The sequence below is a fragment of the Mercurialis annua genome, linkage group LG7 (assembly GCF_937616625.2).
Source record: "Mercurialis annua linkage group LG7, ddMerAnnu1.2, whole genome shotgun sequence".
Classification (NCBI taxonomy): Eukaryota; Viridiplantae; Streptophyta; class Magnoliopsida; order Malpighiales; family Euphorbiaceae; genus Mercurialis; species Mercurialis annua.
The window spans coordinates 31,793,978-31,813,947 of record NC_065576.1 but is presented as its reverse complement, the minus strand read 5'-3'; the positions used below and the strand labels follow the sequence as shown (position 1 = coordinate 31,813,947).

At 31.9% G+C, this 19,970-nt stretch overlaps 1 protein-coding gene and 1 pseudogene across 1 annotated transcript; one reads left to right on the top strand and one right to left on the bottom strand.

The window, feature by feature from the left end:
• Nucleotides 1-3,397: 3,397 nt before the first annotated feature.
• On the top strand, nt 3,398-9,317 carry LOC126657381 (pentatricopeptide repeat-containing protein At3g12770-like; annotated as a pseudogene).
• On the bottom strand, nt 7,690-9,041 carry LOC130014837 (uncharacterized). Its single transcript, XM_056103787.1, has 2 exons — nt 8,776-9,041; nt 7,690-8,677 (listed from the first exon to the last, which is right to left on the bottom strand). The coding sequence occupies exons 1-2, from the start codon at nt 9,039-9,041 to the stop codon at nt 7,690-7,692; spliced, it is 1,254 nt and encodes a 417-aa protein (XP_055959762.1).
• Nucleotides 9,318-19,970: the final 10,653 nt, after the last annotated feature.

The following is a 19,970-nucleotide window of genomic DNA, read 5'->3' as shown; positions in this document are numbered from 1 at the left end:
ATGTTTCATGATACAATATTAAGCATAAAGACTTATCTTCAATAAGCAACACTTGCTTATATTAGATTGAAATCCAAACTTGGAACATATAAGACATCATGTAGAATTAAATCTGCTGTTAACTCCATTATGCCTATATGTGTCTGGAATATGTTGACTAGTAGAAAGCTTGACACTGACATTTTCTACAAGGGTATTATCTTTAAAGAATGCAAAGTTGCATAATATATGATCTGTGGCTCTTGTGTCAAGAATCCAATTATTTTTATATGTTGAACTCTTGAGATAGCAGGAATAAAAAGTACCTTGACTTTCCTTGACTGGCTTAAACTTTGAAACCAAAGAATTAGCATGAGCTAATTATGGAGACTTAGATGAAGTAGGTTTAATTAGAGCCATAATCTTGTTATATTGATCAGGAGTAAAAGAAAATATCTTCCCATAAACAATGTTATCTCTAGTAAAGATGTTTTGATTGCTTTGTCCTTTATTAGAACTTGGTTTTTTCATTGTAATTATGCATAGATAAATTATCAATCGGAACTTGATTAACATAAGAATTCTCAATCTTATTTTCTCCTTTAAACCTGGATTGAAATCCAGGTGGATAGCCATGTTTTTTGTAACAAATATCTACTGAGTGGTTAGTCATTCCACAATGAGTGCACTGCTTCTGTCTGTTTTTCCAACCTCCAGAATAACCCCCTCTTTTGTATCCTCTGTATTGGTAATTGCCTCTTCCTGTTGTATAGCAAACATTTGATATATATTCATTGTTTTCATCAACATCAGATTCTGCTTTAGTCATATATACACTGGATTCACCAATGCTTATATTACCTTCTCCTGTTATCTGTCTTTCATGCTGAATTATCATAGCAATTACTTTGTTTATTGGTGGCAAAGGTTCCAACATCAATATCTGAATTATCACATTAGCAAAGCTACCATTCAGTCCTTTTAAGAACTTAATCACCTTATCATTTGATTGATACTGCTTAATCACATCCAACAAACCACATGAACACTTGGGTTACAGGTGCAAGTTGGCAAAGGTCTAATACTCAACAATTCATCCCATAAACATTTCAACTGTGTATAATATTCAGTTATTTACATTGCACTTTGTTTCAAGCCATAATGTTTTCCTTAATATCTCCCATTCTATATGCATCTCCTTGAGAAAACTTATCTTTAAGATCTAACCAAATTTCCAAAGCAATATCAAGATTTGATATACTTTCTGCTATGGTGGGAGAAACTGCTCTATAAAGCCAAAAGATTACTAAAATATTGCATCTTTCCATATACTATACATTTCATCATCCTTATCAGGCATAACAATGGATCCATCCACAAACTTATATTTGTTCTTAAAAATTAGTGACATATGCATCCACTGCTAAAATGCTTGCTTTCAGCGACAAATTTTTCCGTCGCTAAAAGCATAAAATCCGTCCGGGAAACATTTCCTGACGGATTCAATCCGTCGGCAAAATCCTCATCGCTAATTTTTTGGCGACGGATCAAAAAATTTGGCGACGGATTTTTCAGAAATTACCGACAGATTTTAGCGACGGATTTAAATTCGTCGCTAATTACCAACAGATTTTTAATCCGTCGCTAATTGGAAAAAAATAAAAAAAAATAAATCGTAAAAAGAAATTATTATTATCTAATCAGTCACACACCCGTCACGCTCCGTCACCCACCGGTCTCCCGTCGCCCTCCGTTACCCATCCATTATATCCATCACCCACTCGCAATTTTTACAAACTTCCCAGTAGGTCACCCATCCTTCCTATTGCTCCCACTCATTACTCTTTAACTTTGAAGTTCTCCCGTGCGTAGCTCCACCTGAACCAACTCAGCTTCTTGTTATATATATATATATATATATATATATATATATATATATATATATATATGTGTGTGTGTATATTTATATTCAAATGTAACTAAAAAATAACAAATATTTCCTCCCACAATTTAAGATAATTAAATTTTATAATTAATAGTTATTTTAAATAATTATTAATGAATAAATAAATAACAATGTTTTCAATATATTTCATAAATAACTATGTTATATTTAAATAATATTATATTTAATTAAAAAAAATTATTTTTTCTTAAATAATTATTTTCCTAAATAATTTTTTGATAAAAAATTTATTTAATTTTATAATTTTTTTTACGATTTTTTTTTATTTTTTTTTAAATTAGCGACAGATTTAAATTCGTCGCTAAAATCCGTCGGTAATTAGCGACGGATTTAAATTCGTCGCTAAAAACGGATTAGCGCTAAATCCATCAAAAATAATTGGCGGGAGTGTTCCCGCCAACTTCAGCGACGGATTTTGATTCAGAAATACCATGATAATTCATTGAGAATTTGAGAGAAAATGAGAATCTTTATTGATTAAAATGAAATTGTTTGTTACAATGATAACCGCTCATATCATCTGCTATTTATACTTGAACTTACTTAAGCTTAAGCTACAATTAAAACTACTAGATTACAACTCCTCTAACAAACTAAATAACTGCTTCTTAAGCTGTCAATGAGCTGTCAAACACACATGTGAGCATCTGATGTGACATTTCAACAATGCTGACATGGCAGAATCATTATATATCTGTATTAGAATAAACATTATCACGAAATTTGATTTTGTTTGCAGCCCAACTATCTCTTTTTCATGTTTATGTCAATAACAACTATTTGGTTTAGTCACTAAATTGAAGGGACTGGAATGATAAATTAACCAGAATTTCATATGTTAACTGACCAGGGACTAAAATGTTTAATTTATTTACTCATTATAAATAAAGGACTGTGTGGTGGCAGCTCTAGAGGGTGCTGCACACACAGTTGCAGGAATACATGCGGCCTTATATTGGAGGAAAATTTTGTTCTTATTTTACTATTTTTCATTTTAAATTCCTATGCAACCACTAATTACATTTTCATAGAAATCATGGAATTTCTATGTGATTTGATTGATTCAAACTAATTAATGTGATTATCTATTTAATCATGTTAATAACGATATATATGGACATGCACAAAGCAATAAACAATATCAACATACACAGGCTACAGATGATATACATATAATGTTAAAAATACTTTTAAACCTCTTTCTGGAGTGTCTGGTAATTGTCTGTCCGTATGGTTGGATGAACACAGAAGTTTCTCCTCTAGTTAATTTTGAAAGGGCTTTCAATTAAGTGGCTAAATAGAAAGTTGGTCAAAGAATAGGGAGGTATTCATAATTTTCTCTAAAAAATTATAATAACGGCTACTAGTTAGTTGAGTTAGTTAGTTAGTTAGTTAGTTAGCTCTATTAGTTTTCGCTCTTACATTCAAATTTCTTAATCTCTCTCTCCATTTGAAGTCTTCCTTTGATATTCACCATTTTAGTTTTACGATGACCCTTGCACAATTTACTCAACATTACTGGATATTAAATTCTGTAGATCATTAGATTTTACTCAAATTACAGAAAGGTCACTAAAAAAACTTTTGTTACAAAATGGTTATTGAACTATACCTTTTACTACAATTTTTTTTTATTTTGTTACAAAAACAACACTAAACGTTTTGTGAATTACAAAAATGTCACTAGATAATACCTCTTATTATAAAAAGGTCACTAAACTATGTTCCTTTTGGTAATTTTGGCTTGCCACGTAAGGAAAAATGTTGCGTTTTTGCTTAAAACGCAACGTTTTAGATGGCTGAACCCCTTTGTAATAAAAAGTATAGTTCAATGACCATTTTGTAACAAAAGTTTTTTTTGTGACCTTTCTGTAATTTGAGGAAAATTTAGTGATTTATAAAGTTTAATATCCCAACATTACTCAATGCCCAGTTGTTCGTTTCTCAATTACAGTGCAGTCGCTTCTTGATTACTAAACTCGTAAATTGAAGTTCAAATTTTGGAGAAATTTGGTATGCACATAACCTGTTTGATAATTTTCCTGAACCAAGTGTGTTTTTGTGGAAAGTGGTTATTAGATGTTATTCGATGCATAACCTTTTCGGTGATGCTTTTTGATAGATTAAATGATAGGAATACTGTTTCTTGGAATGGACAGTCTAATGAAGCTTTGAGTATTTTTACTCAAATGAACAAAGCTAGTGTGAAACCTGATTGGATTGCACTTGTTAGTGTCCTTAAGGCATATACTGATGTTGATGACTTAGAACACGGAAAGTCTATTCATGGTTGTGTTATTGAAATGGGTCTTGAATTTGAGATGAATTTGCTAATTTCACTTACTTACTTCTATGTATGTAAAATGTGGCCAAGTTAAGTTCGCTGGGTTGTTTTTTAATCAGGTAAAGATTCCAAATTTGATCTTGTGGAATGCAATGATTTCTGGTTATGTGAAGAATGGCTACCCCGAGGAAGCTTTGGAGCTTTTTCGTCAAATGATAACTTACAATTTTAAACCAGATTATATTACTGTTATATCTGGCATCTTGGCTTGTGCCCAAATTGGTTTTCTTGATCTAGCAAGATGGATGAGTGATTATACTAGCAGGACTGAGTTAAAAAATGTTGCTTTTGTTATCTCTTCCCTCATTAGTATGCTTGCAAAATATGGTAGCATTGAATTGGCTTGTGATGTTTTTGATAGAGAATTGGATATATACGTTGTTCTTTGGAGTTCAATGATCATGGGATATGAATTCCATAGTCGTGGCCCAGAAGCCATTGATCTTTTTGAGGCAATGAAGAAAGTTGGGGTGTGCCAAATGATGTCACCTTTGTTGGGGTTCTCACAGCATGCAAATATTCAGGTCTTATAGAAGAAGGATGGGAACTCTTCCACTGCATGAGAGACTATGGGATCGAGCCAAGCCACCAGCACTATGCCCGTGTTGTTGATGTTCTTGGACGTAAAGGGCATTTAGATAGAGCTTTTAGTTTTACTAGAAACATGCCAATTGAACCAGATGAAAGTGTATGGGGAGCTTTTCTAAGAGCATGCAAGATTCATCGCAATGTCACACTAGGAAAAGCACGGGTGCTAATGGAAGAGAAAGGACCGAGTAGGTATATAGGCCAAAGTATGATTGAGATCAATGGAAAGCTTCAAGCATTTCGATTTGGAGATAAGTCATGTCCAAGATCCAAAGAATTTTTCCAATTTTTATGCTTCCGTTCGTTTGTGGGATTATGCTGCAAAAGTACGGGTGCTAATGAAAGAGAAAGGACCGAGTAAGTATATAGGCCAAAGTATGATTGAGATCAATGGAAAACTTCAAGCATTTTGATTTGTGATTAGGCCACAGTAAGTCACGTCCAAGATCCCAAGAATTTTTTGAGGAGCTTAAAATTTAGAGACAAGGATAAAGGAAGCTGGATTTGTCACCAACAAGGAATCTGTTCTGCCTGATTTAACTGACAAAGAAATTGAGGAGTCACTTTGTAATCATAGTGAGAGGCTGAAAATTGCTTACGGGCTTATCAGTACTCCTGGAACTACACTTCAGATCATTGAGAATCTCCGGGCTTGTTAAAACTGTCATGCAGCAATCAAGCTTATTTCGAAGATCGTGGATAGGAAAATAGTTGTAAGAGATGCAAATCATTTTCATCATTTTAATTATGGAGATTGTTCATGTGGAGATCATCGGTGATAGAAATGCCTAATTCTTCTTATTTATCAAGGGAAAGAGCTAGCAAATCCCAGTGTTTGACCAACCAAAGTTTAAATTTGTGGCATTGAGTCAAGTATAATTTTTTAGGAAATATGTGCACTGAACATTAGCCACATTGCTGCTGTTGATTTCTTAGTTCTTTTTGGAAAGGCTGATCCAAATCATTTGCCTCTGGGAGAAGGAGAGGACTGTTAGATATGGTGGAGTTTGTGCAGTGGTGGTTGAGGAGCCTGCTAGTGACAATGAGGTTAGTCAGAATGTTGGTTTGTTAAAAGACGTCTGAAGTTTGTTACTACTGACAACACTACTTTCATTGGAATGAAGATGGTGCTGGTTATTGTCAGAGTTTTTGATTCTTCTTCTTCCACATCATAGTTTATTTCCAGTTCAATAACTTATGCTTCTTTTGTCTAATTTTATGTTATTGTATTCTTCTAATATCATTTTGATGGTTTATAGAAGTGATGAAATCGATGCTGCAATGGCCTACAGAAGTCTCAATTGATGTTAGCGATTCTATGTATGTCATCTAGTAATGAAACTCATTTACTTCATTACCCAATGCGATTGGAAATTATTTTCATCTTTATTCCTTCCTGATTCTATATTCACTTTGAAGGTATTTTTTGTACTTTGTTGGCTGAAATATGTGGTTATCTTGCAATTCTCAGATTCTTGTCGTTGTTTATAGATAAGATGAACATCAAAATTACTATTTTTAGTATTATAATACTAACAATTAAGTTTATAGCATTTAGGAGTAAGTGTCAGCTCAGGTTCAAATATCGGAAGGTGTGTTGTGAGTCAGTGACACAAGCAGCAGTTGCAAAAGAAAGCTAATGCTGCTAGTTGAGTCAATTAGTTAGCAGTTAGTGTAGGTAGGATACAATAACAATATTTCTGAAGGTCAAGTGAGGTTTGAGACATAGACAATAATCTTATCATTTGGATTGGTTATGGGGTCTCTTTAGATGTATTGTAAGGTGACCAATCAAGACAATAGAAGTGAAACTTAAACATTTGGTGATGTGAAGCAGATTCCTTTAGGACTCAGAATTTTGCGCTTGGAATAATTTTCCAGGTTTTATGCCCACTACCAGGTATTTGAAGATCATCATGTGTAACAGGCGGTTTGTGTCTAATAAAATGTTGTTTGTGTATTGTATTTCATCCATTTCCCGGGTTAGTAAATAAGTCCTTGAATTCCTTGTTGCAGTTTGTGGACTAATGAAGAGAACAGCTCCCAGTCTATGGAAATTCAGGGCCTGAAATACAGTACACTCTCCTTTTACTTTCTTGGGAAACAAACAGAAAAAAGAAAAACCGGCAAGAAAACAAAGATTTACTAATTTAAAAGGTTAGCGCCATAAACTTCTTCCTTCTTCTTTTTCATCTTTCATTTTTTGTCTATTAATATAGTTCATGATTTCTTGTTTACAGAATTCCTGTAATTCATCTCATGGTTAGATTTGATTTTTGCCTTACTAATCTGACTTTGTCCTCTTTTGGCTTTTGCTTTTTTCAGTTCTTCTACCAATTTAAGCTAGTTTTGTTAAGTTTATGAGTTTTAAGTATGCTATATTATCGTCTTTAATGAAGGATTAACATCATATTCTGTTTTGGTTTAGTTTGGTGTGTGCATATATTGGCAGATTGAAAATGATGAATGAAGCAGGTACTTATTATAGCATTTTGCTGTGCCGAGAGCTTATGTGACGTGTGTGCTGTGTGATTCATTTTATTTGCAAATATATTTATATAGTAATTCATTTATATTGCTAGTGTGATTGTAAGGATAAAATTAAAATTAAATATCATGTGCTGTTTCTAATAAAGCAACTGAAACAAAAAGAATTGCAAGTCTAATTCAGTTGGAAGAAATGTGATTGTAAAGGTAAAACTATAATCAAACTATTTTGTGTCATTTCTAACAAAGCAAACAACTGAAACAAAATGGAATTACAAGTCTAACTCAATTGAATGCTATCATTGATCATGTAGTTTGAGTTCCTTTAATCTTCATATTCATTCCCTAATTGTAGCATTCTCTGCTTGTTCAGTAACCGAGTCCTGGCCTTGTTCAAGCAAGAGTTGGACGACAAAGTCATTCTCTTGAGGAGCTGTTTCTTCTCTTTGCTCATGAAAGATAGCATCGAGCAGTCTATCTTTTCGAAGAAGCGGAGAGTCATCACTGTTCTCTCCGGTGAGCAAACTCTATTTCTAGAATAATCATCAATGGGTGTAAACTCGAAAACAGACTGCAGGATTTCATTTTCTTTCATGTGCCTGACAAATCCATCTTCTCCGAGAAAACTCTTGACAAACTTCAGCTGTATTCTCTGAGTCCATGTCGACAATACCAGTTCATCTCCTCCAAATTCCGCATATGCTTCTAAGGATTTACCTCCAGCCTCAAAATGTTTCAAAACATCCTTTATTGCCTCTTGTTTTCCTACATCTTCAGTTGCTTTCATAGCCTGGCACCTCAGCTTCTCTGTTATGCTTTCTTTCAACCCCTGTTTGAACGAATCGTCAGTTGAGAACTTGTCTATGCTATCAGTCTCGAATATCAGCGCCAATGCCTCAGCTGCTGCGACATAGACACATTCATCATCCTCCTCCTCCAGCAGATTTGACAGGTACGCAATTGCACCTTTCCAGTAGTTTTGATTAATCTTCCACCCTTCCATTGAGGAAAGAAGAAAGGACCAAGCAGAAATTGCTGCAGCTAGAGCAGTTGCCGAATGCTTTTGGCCAATCAGGAAATCCCATATGATGTGCATAGCTTTTTCTGTGTCCTCTACATTCTGTGAACCAAAGAAAGTGACAATGGCTAAAGAATCCAAAATCTTGAACTTTTTGGTATCAGAAACAAGATCCTCTAAAAACACAGTAATAAAGTCTTGATAAATTTCATGGGCACAGTGTTCGTCTTCCACAATCATCCCCAACAATCCGATTGCTTGGGATGCCAAGAATAATTCTTTTGCACAACCTTTCCTGTTGGTTACGCAGAATAGGCAAATGTACAACAGCGTAGCATAATTCTTCTCAGCAAATTCAACTTTTACTTCCTTGTTTAGCGCCTCAGCGATAACGGATAATGCATAATCAAATGATCCTCCAGCGACTGAGGCGCACTTTGGAAACTCTCGTCACCATCGCTATCAGTAACGACAACAACTTTTCGACCACTGACACAGCTACCCATTCGCCCGTTTCTTGGCTTCCCTTCAGTGCTAAGCTTGATGGTTGTCGTCTTTTCTTGATCATCAAGCAAACTTTCGTGGCCTTCCCAATCATCATCACTGAGTTCAGAAGCAACATTGATCTTGTCACGTTGCTTTTTGGTTAACCTCGTCATCTCTGTAATGCAAATTGTGGTCTGTGTATTTGGAGAATGTTTTAGGGTTTTAGCGCAGGAAAAAAGAAAAGTAAAGAAGAAGAGAGTAGAGCTTGAGATTAATTTGTGTGAAACCCTAACAAACATCATATGTATATTTATAGTCTTTTCTTGTCCGCCTAGTATATGAATTTCCTTATCCGTCTAGTATATGAATTTCCTTGTCCACAAATCCTTGTTGGAATAGGAACCTGACGAAATAGTGTACTACAACAAATCCAACGTCCTATTGATTAATTATACTATAATTTTTTGATTTTTTTTTATTGTTCAAATAAATTATTTAAATGCCTAACCTTTCAAAAACCTCTGACTTTTAAGGCACTTTTCAATCCTACCCGACATTGTAATTTTGTCAATTTTATCCACTTTTAAACTTTTCGTTTTTAATTGTACCTCAATTTGGCAATTTTTGATAATTCTTTTGCTTTAAGGATGAAATCATCCAAATAATTAAATATAAGGATAAAATTATATTTTTATCGATTCAAAAAACTACAAATAGATCCTTCAACTTTAAAAACTAATAAAAAAGAGAGGAAATTATATGTACCACTTAATTTTAAGAAATAATCTCAAAATTATTGATATATCTTTTTTTTAGAGTCAACACTTTTTAATCAACTAGTTTCGCATTACGTGCTATGCATGTGGCTCGTAACATAACTCGTCAATGTACATTTAGTAAATTTATTATAATTATATCAATTTTTTTATTTATAATTAATATTAAATTAGTTAAAAAAATTAACAGTAAATATAATATATTCGGTTATTAGATTTATTTTCATACTGAATTTATTCTTCTTTTGATTTTATAATAACCATAATTAAATAATTAATTCAATATTATTAATAATATCTTTAAAAATAATAAGATAAAAATTTAAATAATAATATATTGATTAAATATATTATTTTAATTTTGTAGTTAAATCAAACTTAAAGATAGGTATTCCTACTAATTTGGAGACAGTTTAGTTAGTTTTTACATACTAAAAACTAAATTGGAGATAATTTAGCTACCTATTCTAATTAGGACTTTAATTATGTCACGACCCGAATTCCACCCTAATCCAAGTCACGACCGGCGCTAGGGAATGGGAATGGTTGTTCCGAAACCCGTAGCAAGCCTAGAACCTCTAGAAATTTTTCGCAAATATTATTAAAAGATCGCACCTCGCGTACGATCCGTTTTCAGAAAATACCGTTAAAACTTTTCTCTTTTAACCAAACACATTTCTGAAAACACACATATAGGCGAAATCTGGTTTTAGAAGTACTGGTTGGATAACCTCGTTATCTCAACCCTCGCTTCCTTCTGAAAACCTGGCGTGGTGATTACTGGAAACCAGGGACTTATCTTTTGCTTGCCTTAACACATAGGCATCCCTGTTCCAGACCACACGCCACCGTTAATATGTTTAATAAAATAATGCGGACACCTTTGCGTCTCGCAACGGTGGTATTAAACATATTAAAATACACAGCGGACCGGTTACACATAGCCGGCGAATATAAAACATACTGTTTTTGACCCTCACAAAAACACACGAGGCCGACTCGGTAACTAGATACAATATGCCACTAAGCAGCCACCCAATAGGTACACACCTGCACTAGATCCTATCAGAGTGTCTAAACAGAGGACTAGTGCCACGGCTGCTGGCACATCACACCTATACTATTGCAGCATACTAAGAGTACAAAATCCTATGTACATTACCAAAGAAGAGCTTTCCTGAAGAAGGGATGTGGAAGCTCGACTGACCTCAAAGTTCGTTTCCTGAAAATGGGATAACAACAACGGGGTCAGAAATATAAATATTTTTGAGTGAGTAAACAGTTTACAGATAAATACCAAAATCGCATTATATATATAAAACAGTTATATATAAAATATGACCAATTACGTCGATCCATATGAAACCCTAGTCCACAATTGTCCTAACAGACACACTTATCTTACGAGCTGATAGACAACAGAATAAAGACCGTGACCCGAGTCACTGCCGTCCACTTCTGTATCTCTGGTACCTGGACCGTAATCATGAAACTGCCATCGTGGTTTTACCCGCGACCGTAACTGTATTACTGTCGTCTCAGGGTTTACCCGTGAAGTCAGGGCATCTACTTTCCCAATGACTTACACGACAGGCATACCTCTATACCTCGACAGAAGTATATCTAAAAATCGGTGTTGGTGATCACGCAACCCTATTGCCGCCCAATAGGTAGCTCGTTCCAATGGACCTCTCTTGGCTAGTTTATACTATTGCGATTATGGATTTAAAACAGTTGAATACTGATATTCAAAAGTAAACACGTAAACTCACAGTACTGCTAAGTTGCTACTTAGCACCGTCGTATGTGTGACAGACTCCCCTGAGTCCTGGTCTGACTGCTGGACAGCTAGTCGGATCAAACATACAAAACACACAATACAAACATCAATACTTATTTCTGGTATAAACAACTAGGTCCTGAAACCTAGGCCCAGACAAATCACACAAACATATAACATATAACACTTATGGTCTTTTAATTTTTAAAATCATATAAATCGTTTTCACCTCGAGAAAACGTTTAGACTTCGCTCTAGAAGTCCTTTTAGGTATAGTTATACCTAATTAAAATCATTTTATAGTATAGACTTTATTGCCAAAGCAGTTCACAGTCATATACCAATTATTTAGCAACATCATTTGCTAAATCTTTTAAACCGGTTAAACGTCGACTTTAACTCTTTTAAAGTCCTTTTTAAACGTTTAACTTTACTTTTTAAAATCTCATTTTAAAAGTCTTTGACTTAGGTTTAAAAATATTTATTTAAAATATTTTAGATTCGGTCGGAATACACGTCGAGTTACTAGGCGAAAACATCTCGGAATCGCCCCTCGAAAGTCCGCCGAAAAAGTCCGGAAAAGTCCCCACGCACATGTCCTGCTAAGTCACTGTGCGTCCGCACGTGACTGGCTGTGCGTTCGCACAGCTGACTAGCTGTGCGTTCGCACAGCTAGTGCTGTGCGGGCGCACAGCCACTGCTGTGCGTTCGCACAGCTTGCTGTGCGGGCGCACAGCAGGCCAGTCCCGGGGAAATCGATCCCCGGGCCATTCCGACGTGCTTTTAAATCTCGTTTTTCCGCTCCTAACACATATACACAATCCAATCTATCCATATTCACATTCGGAACGTAAAAATAATAGGTATACGTTCGATTCGATACGGTAATCGTTTATAAACGTATATATATTCGATATATATCGAAACATATTAAAATAAACGTTTAATACGGAATTAATACCTCGATTACTCGAGTAATCGTCGAAGAAACGGAGTTAGAATCGAGAAACGGACGAACGGGCCGAAACCCTAGCTTCGTCATCGCCTCAGAGAGCTTCTGCTCTTTTCTTTCTTTCAAAAGAAAGAAAAATGGTTTTCTGTAACCATTTAACTCATGTTTGAGTTATATATATAGATTTGGCTAAAGTGCCGTTTAGTACTAGCTCAATCATGCACTTTAAACCAACTTCTAAACTAGTCGTCCGTAGCCTAAACGGAAACGACTTTCAAATTTCGTGAAACTTTACCCAAAAATCTAATAAAATATAATAAGAATAAAAATATAATTTTTATTCTCATCCGACTTATATTTTATTTTAAATAAATCTCGGAAGATTTATTAGGTCTAAATTAGTCCCACTTGATTAAACTTTCCATGTCCAAATTTCATGAAACTTTGACGATAGCTTCGTCAAATTATTTCGCGAATAATGACACCAAAATTATTCACTCGGGACTTATAAATTATTTTATTTTAATTTGGACTAACGAATAATCCTTAATTAGTTTATAATTAAAACTAATTAAAGTAAAAGTTTAGGGATTAAAGGAAGCAATTCTCCTTACTTGCCCTCCACCCCTAACCGCCTCTCATTTCTTTTTTTCTTTTTTTCTATTTACTTTTATTATTATTATTATATATATTAACTTATATTCGTTAATAACTCGTCGAGACTTCCGAGTTTCGACATTTTAAATTTCGGGGTTTTATCCGAAATATTAAACTCTCCAATTAGAGTGGTATATTGATATATTAATTATCAATATATTTTTATCTTACGACTCCAGTCGTATTTTCTGTTCTATTAATCCCGTTCATATCCCTTTATTAAAATTTAAATCCCCGATTTAAATTTTAAACTTCTATTATTACGATATACTTTTAGGGATACTTATAAATTATATTTACGCTTAAATTTAATTTACGTATTCCCAGCTAATAAAGGCTTTATACGTGGCTTATAAAATACGGGGTATTACAAATTACAATAGTAATTAATTAAAAAACTAATTAGTTAATGACTATAAAACCTTTATTTAGTAATAAACTGAAAGAATTATTCAGTAAATTTGTCTGTCCCCCCCCCATCTGTGCTTTTATATATAGTACTAGCGTTTCGCCACGTGCTACGCACGTGAGCGACATTTATATGACCCGTTGTATATATTAAATGTTAATAAAATTAGTAAAAATTGTAATTTAGTTTTTAATAAATTATTACAAATTATTTTTTATTTAATTTAAAATGGTAGCACGTGAGTTATAGTTTTATGACCCGTCAATATATTCAATACTATATATTTTAATTTTAGATATGATATATTTTAATTTTTAGTTACGCACTATGAACGTGAACGATATTTATATAACCCGTTATACATAATATATCAATTAAGCTATAAATATAATAATTTTTAATAAGTTATTATAAATTATTTTATTAGTTGGATTTTTAAAAATTCAATATATAAATATTTATTATTGTGATTTATTATATTTTCAATTTTAATTCCATACTTTTTGGTGTGGATTAAATAAATAAATTTATAATTATTAGGATTAGGATTAGGATAGCATTTTTAGCTTAGGTTTAAATAAAAATATTATTATTAGTAACATCAAAGACACATCATTAGCACACATTAACGTATTCAATATAGTTTATAATCATTAATTCTCTTCTTTAAACACCATACCATAGAGATTTTTAGGTAGATTTAGTCTACCACGTCAGCCATAAACTAGCCTATCATACTATGACACGTCATTAAAATAATGGCCTAATGGCAAAAAAAATCCAAACCTTTACGACTTATTGCAATTATATCCAAACCTTTTAATTTTTGCAATAATATCCAAATTGCATTATTTTGTTGCAATAATATCCAAATTGTATTTTTTGTAGCAATAATAGTCAAATTGATGGCTATACTTGTTGTTTTTAATTAAGATATTAAGCTATTATTATGTTTTGATGTATAATAATATAGTAAAAGTCCCAAAAAAAATGACAAAAAACTCAAAAAAAATCACATAAAAAGTGCAATTTGAATATTATTGCAACAAAATAATGCAATTTGGATATTATTGCAAAAATTAAAAGGTTTGGATATAATTGCAACAATTCGTAAAGGTTTGGGTTTTTTTTGCCATTAAGCCTAAAATAATGGCACTATCGTAATTTTGTTTATTACTTATTTACACTTTTGAATAGTAATATTACGATAGTGCCATTATTTTAAGAATAAAGGGTCAACGCACCCCTTAAACTTGTAACACAGGGTCATTGAACCCACTTTTTACTTGTTTGAGCAACTAACCCCAAAACTCTTCATTTTTTGGTCAAATAACTCCATAATTGTATTTTAAAAACGCGTAAAATACAAATCGGAGGTAAAAGATGCGAAATAGAAATTAAAAAAATTGCCTCATTGTTGCGATAAAATTATCTTAAATCTATTTTTTGTAACAAAAATATAAATTATGGGGCTATTTGACCCAAAAATGAAGAATTTTAGGGTTAGTTGCTCAAACAAGTAAAAACTGGATTAAATAACCCTGTATTACAAGTTCAGGGGGTGCGTTAACCCTTTGTTCATTATTTTAATGCCGTGTCATATTGTGATAGGTTTAGTCTATGGATGACGTGGTGCACTGAGTCCACCTAAGAATTTCTCCCATACCATATGCAATATTTTCTTATTATGCTTCTTCTTTAATATTCGGGAAAAAAATATATCCTCAAAATATGAAATTCAGACATCAAATATACTCATTGCTTGCTTGAGATTATAAACCTTGAACAACTGCCTAAGAAAGCTTGGCTCTCCGCATATTGCTCTTTTAATTAAAATACTACCACTCAACTTTATATTTTCTATTTAAATTGAACTCTAATACTTCTAATAGTTACAACGGTGAGAAAATTAATTGCTACTATATTACTACTTAACTTATATTAATTTTATTTTTTAATTATAAATTATACTTTTAATAAAATCGAATATTGTAATTTTGCATGTGCCCTTCCCTTTGAGGAAATGACCTGCTGCACGCTCTTTTTCAAAAAAATTGTAAACTTACCCTTTCACATTTTAGATTTTCAAGCGTGCGCTTTTTTTAAATTTCTCTTTTCGTTTTTACGCTTTTTTCCACACCGTTCGCTTGTCGTCTTCCTGCTCTTTTCTCTGTATTGTTTTCTTCGCCTAGTCCCTTTTTCTGACTGAATCTTCCTCTTTAAGATATTTGTTCTTGTTTATTCATTCAAAATATTGCTTCAATCTCTATTATAAAGGTAAAAAAAGGATTTGGGTATTTGAATGTTTTTTCTAATTTTTGTTTCTGGGTTTTTGTTATTTGGGTGTTTGAATTTATGGGTTCTTTTCATTTTTCTTACTTAATGTATAAAATCACTAACAAAGACTAGTTTTAATCAATTTTCTAAGTTCATAATTACTACAAATAATGATTTTCTCCTTTTTTGTTTCTGAGTTTTGGTTATTTAGGTATTTAATTTTATGTGTTGTTTTCATTTTTGTTAATCTTATGTGTTCAATGTTGTAGACACAGATGAACAAGCAGATATGAAATGCATCCAGGCTAGAAAAGGGCGTCAATGTATTATTTTTTCTTTATTTTTTTCTTTCACATAAATTGATTGAAAACAAAGAAAGAAATAGAAAATGCAATCATTTGTATTCTTGTGTTAGAAAGGTGTTTGTACTGTGTCTCTGAGAAGAAACTTTCATCTATTAGTGGTAATTATTTTTGATGCGTGTTTTTTATTGATAAATGCATGTGTGTTGAAATTGAAATTTTCAATCTTGTTTTGAGAAGTTTGAGAGCATGTCGACGTACCATGATTTTGTGTCTAGCCTTTTAAAAAAAATTCTGAAACGATAGTTATTTGTGTGGACCGTAATGAATTAGTCATTTCTTTTCTTAAGCTTGGCAAATTCGGAGACAAAATTTCATACCTTTGTTGATATTAAATATGTAAACATGAGAAATGATATTATACTTTTTGTAATTTTAGATTAATAATGAATTATGATTCTTATTCTTCATGTTCTTGTATTTATGATTATTTAAGTTCAATACTATACTACTATGAGAATACATCTTGTTAAGATATGTTGATCTATTAAAGATTTACATGAAATTTACTTCAATATTACCATGTTAAATAAAAAAGATTGTTATTGTTGAGCTACTAAAAAAATACTGACGAGATACTGAAAAATTATTGACAAGCTACTGAAAAGATACTAACGAACTATTGAAAATTTTGTATTATATATTTTTAAGCAACACAACAAAATTATATAATAATTGATATAGCTAAAATGATTGTTATGATCATTTTTATTAATATTCCTACATGTTTTCCTATTATGCTCGAACACTCCTCGTTTGACGAATCTCTTCTTATTTTTGAAGTTTTTATGCTTCCATAATATTTATCTTTTAAAAAATTTCACACTTCGGTTTACCATGTCGCGGATGTACTTTTTTTGTCACATATGATGGTATCTCCGACAGGATTCAAGTGTCAACTTTAAATCATTGGTTCGATTTTGATACCTGCAAGCAATGATCATATATAAGAAATATTAAAAGGTACTGACGAGCTACCGATAAGCTACTTAAAAGCTACTCAAAGTAGCCTACGATTTATCTATTAAATTAGTAATGCTTAATGATAAAAAAAAGACAAATATTTTGATAAAAAATACAATGTAATGTCACACCTTCTACTAGATATTTTAATTTATATGATATAATGAACCAGTTTATATTAGAGTAAGCATATTAATGTTGTGTATATATTATTGAAACAAAATACAATATTGAGATGATACCAATTTCTCAAATCAATAACAAACGATCAACAAATCCCAAACGAATGGAGTAACATATAAATAAATAACAAGACATCTCATGGATATATTCATAGTATCAAAGTAAGTTACTATTCTCTTAGGTATTTTATCGAACATGTTACTATAATATATACAAAAGTCCATCTTAATTTTTTTATTATATGACACTAACATTAAAAGAAAATAATTATTAAAAGCTACGAGCTAGCTACTTATAAACTAATTTAAAGCTATTTAAACTAGACCAAAATAATACATTAAGAAACTGCAAGAAAATATAGTAAGAAGACATAAAAACCAGCAGTAAAAAAAAGCAATAGCTAAGCAACGTCATACTCAATTGCAATAAGAAAACACAACATAATGTCATTCATCTTCTATTTTTCATATTTTTCTAAATTGGAAGAAGAAACAATATGGTCGGACCTGCAATACCATAACATCACAATAACAACTAAAATGAATTAGATCTAAACTTGTCATATAAAGAAATGAAGTGAAAATCATAACAAAACTGTTGTGCAATGGATCTATTTGTCTACTAAAGTAAAAAAACAGGATAGATATTCAAACTTAAAAAAAACCATGGATCTCATTTACTTGTATAAAAACGTGATTTTTGAGAATCAAATATCATAAATTTAAGGAAGTTTGAAAAAGAAAGCATAATTATGGAACTGTATTTTCATTCTATAAACAATACAATTGAATGCAACCATGAATAATAACAATAATTAATGCAACATCAAATTAACAGAAAAAAAATCAGATATGGACAAACAATAAACAGTAGATTGAAATTGCAAACCAAACATTAAACATGAAAAGGCAAAGGTAGCAAAGAAACCCCAACCTCGGCGTTCAAGGAAAATCTTGATGAATCAAGCATGAAGGTAAACCCCATCGGAGGATCAAAACCAAACATCTTTATAAAGGAGACGAAGTCGGGCTAATGTAATTTGATAGTATTTGTCCAGTCCAAATAATATAGGTAAGTATACTAACTTCTCTTGAAACGCCGCTGGCAATGGAATTTCAGCTACTGATCAGAAAATAAAATAATTACAACAGCAACATCAATTATGGAGGAATTAGGTGTAGAAATCGGACAATTTTCTTTATCATTTTGCCACAATTTGATTTTCTTTAATTGTTGGAGGAGGAAAAATATAATTTAGCTCAAAATATGATGTTGGAGAAGGAAATTACTTTGTGTGATAGTCATTGTTGAGACAAAATGATTCAGTTAATTAAAGGTGGAGTATATTAGAAAGAAGAAACTTTGGAAAAGCGTATTTTTGCATACTTTTTGTCTTCAGCGTATAAATGCAGGGAGTTTCACCAAAAGGAGCATTTATGTAAGAAGCCCCTTCCCTTTCCCACATATGCACGTGAGCGATATTTATATCATGACCCGTTATTTATATTGAATATTCATTAAATTATCAGATATAATATTATAATTTTTAATAAATTTTTGATTTTTTTTCAAATTAATATGTCCTGTTATATAATTAAACACTAATTATATTGTTAAATACTATAATATTTTGTCCTTTAATATATTATTGTAAATTATTTTATATTTTAATTAAAATTATAGCACATGAGTGATATTTATATGATCTAATTTATATAATAAATTATTAATTGAATTATTAATATAATATAGATATTTTGATAAAAAATAATTATAATATCTCTTCACCATTTTTATATATAGAGATGTTATAATTTGTATATAAAAGAGAAAAATTGAGAAATATCTAACTTATACAACAATAATTAGACAATTACGGGGCTATCTTTCAAAATTGAAAATTATCATGTCCATCTTTTATTTTTCAAAATTAACTTTTCAAAATTAGCAAAATACGAAATTATTAAATAAGGTAAGTTTCACTTGATAATCAAATCTTCTCCTACAATCTCTACGAAAATCAAATTTTAAAATCACAATTAAAATCTTTCAAAAAGCTGAAGAATCCAGATTTTGCTGCCAAAGACGAATTTCTGCCGACGCACAAATCACCACCGGTTGAACAGATTTGTCTCCGTTTTTTGGAAGCCATCGTTGCCGCTGCCGCTGAGAGAAACACTATTAACGCTGAAGAAAAAAACCAGTGCCGCCATGAGTGAAATACAGAGCCGCCATTATTGGAGATCCTGATTTAATTTTATGTTGTCTGTATGGCTGCCAAAGATTTTAGATCTGAAGATGAATGAAACGATAGTGTTTTGGTAATGATTCTAATTTTCAAAGGCTTCATAATTGTCATGTACATCTTAAAAAGCATTCTTCCATAGAAAAATGAGTTACTGAGGTGTTTGAAGAAAGCATTGTCGGTAGTGGTCTGATTTTGATATTGCACTCTTGGTGTTTGAAGAAATTCCTATGAGAATTTGTATTGTTTCTGGTGTTGGTCAACCAATGGTTAATATTGAGTAAACTGTTGGTTAACTTGTTGGTAAACTTGAATTGTGTATTGTGAATATATCGTTAGTAAATTGTTGGTAAACTTGAATTGTGTATTTAAAACAAATTGTACCTTTTAAAAAATTATTAATTTTACTTTTAATCGCTAATAAATATATAGTCTATTAACTAGTTATCTAATGGTCGACCGAACGATGACCAATTATATACTGAATTAGTAGATTGT

What these genes read in the sequence shown, in the direction of transcription:
- LOC130014837 (XM_056103787.1), bottom strand. Translation starts at nt 9,041, where the DNA reads ATGACGAGGTTAACCAAAAAGCAACGTGACAAGATCAATGTTGCTTCT. An exon ending in CATTTGATTATGCATTATCC is followed by an intron (nt 8,678 to 8,775) that starts GTTATCGCTGAG and finishes CGTAACCAACAG; the next exon opens with GAAAGGTTGTGCAAAAGAAT.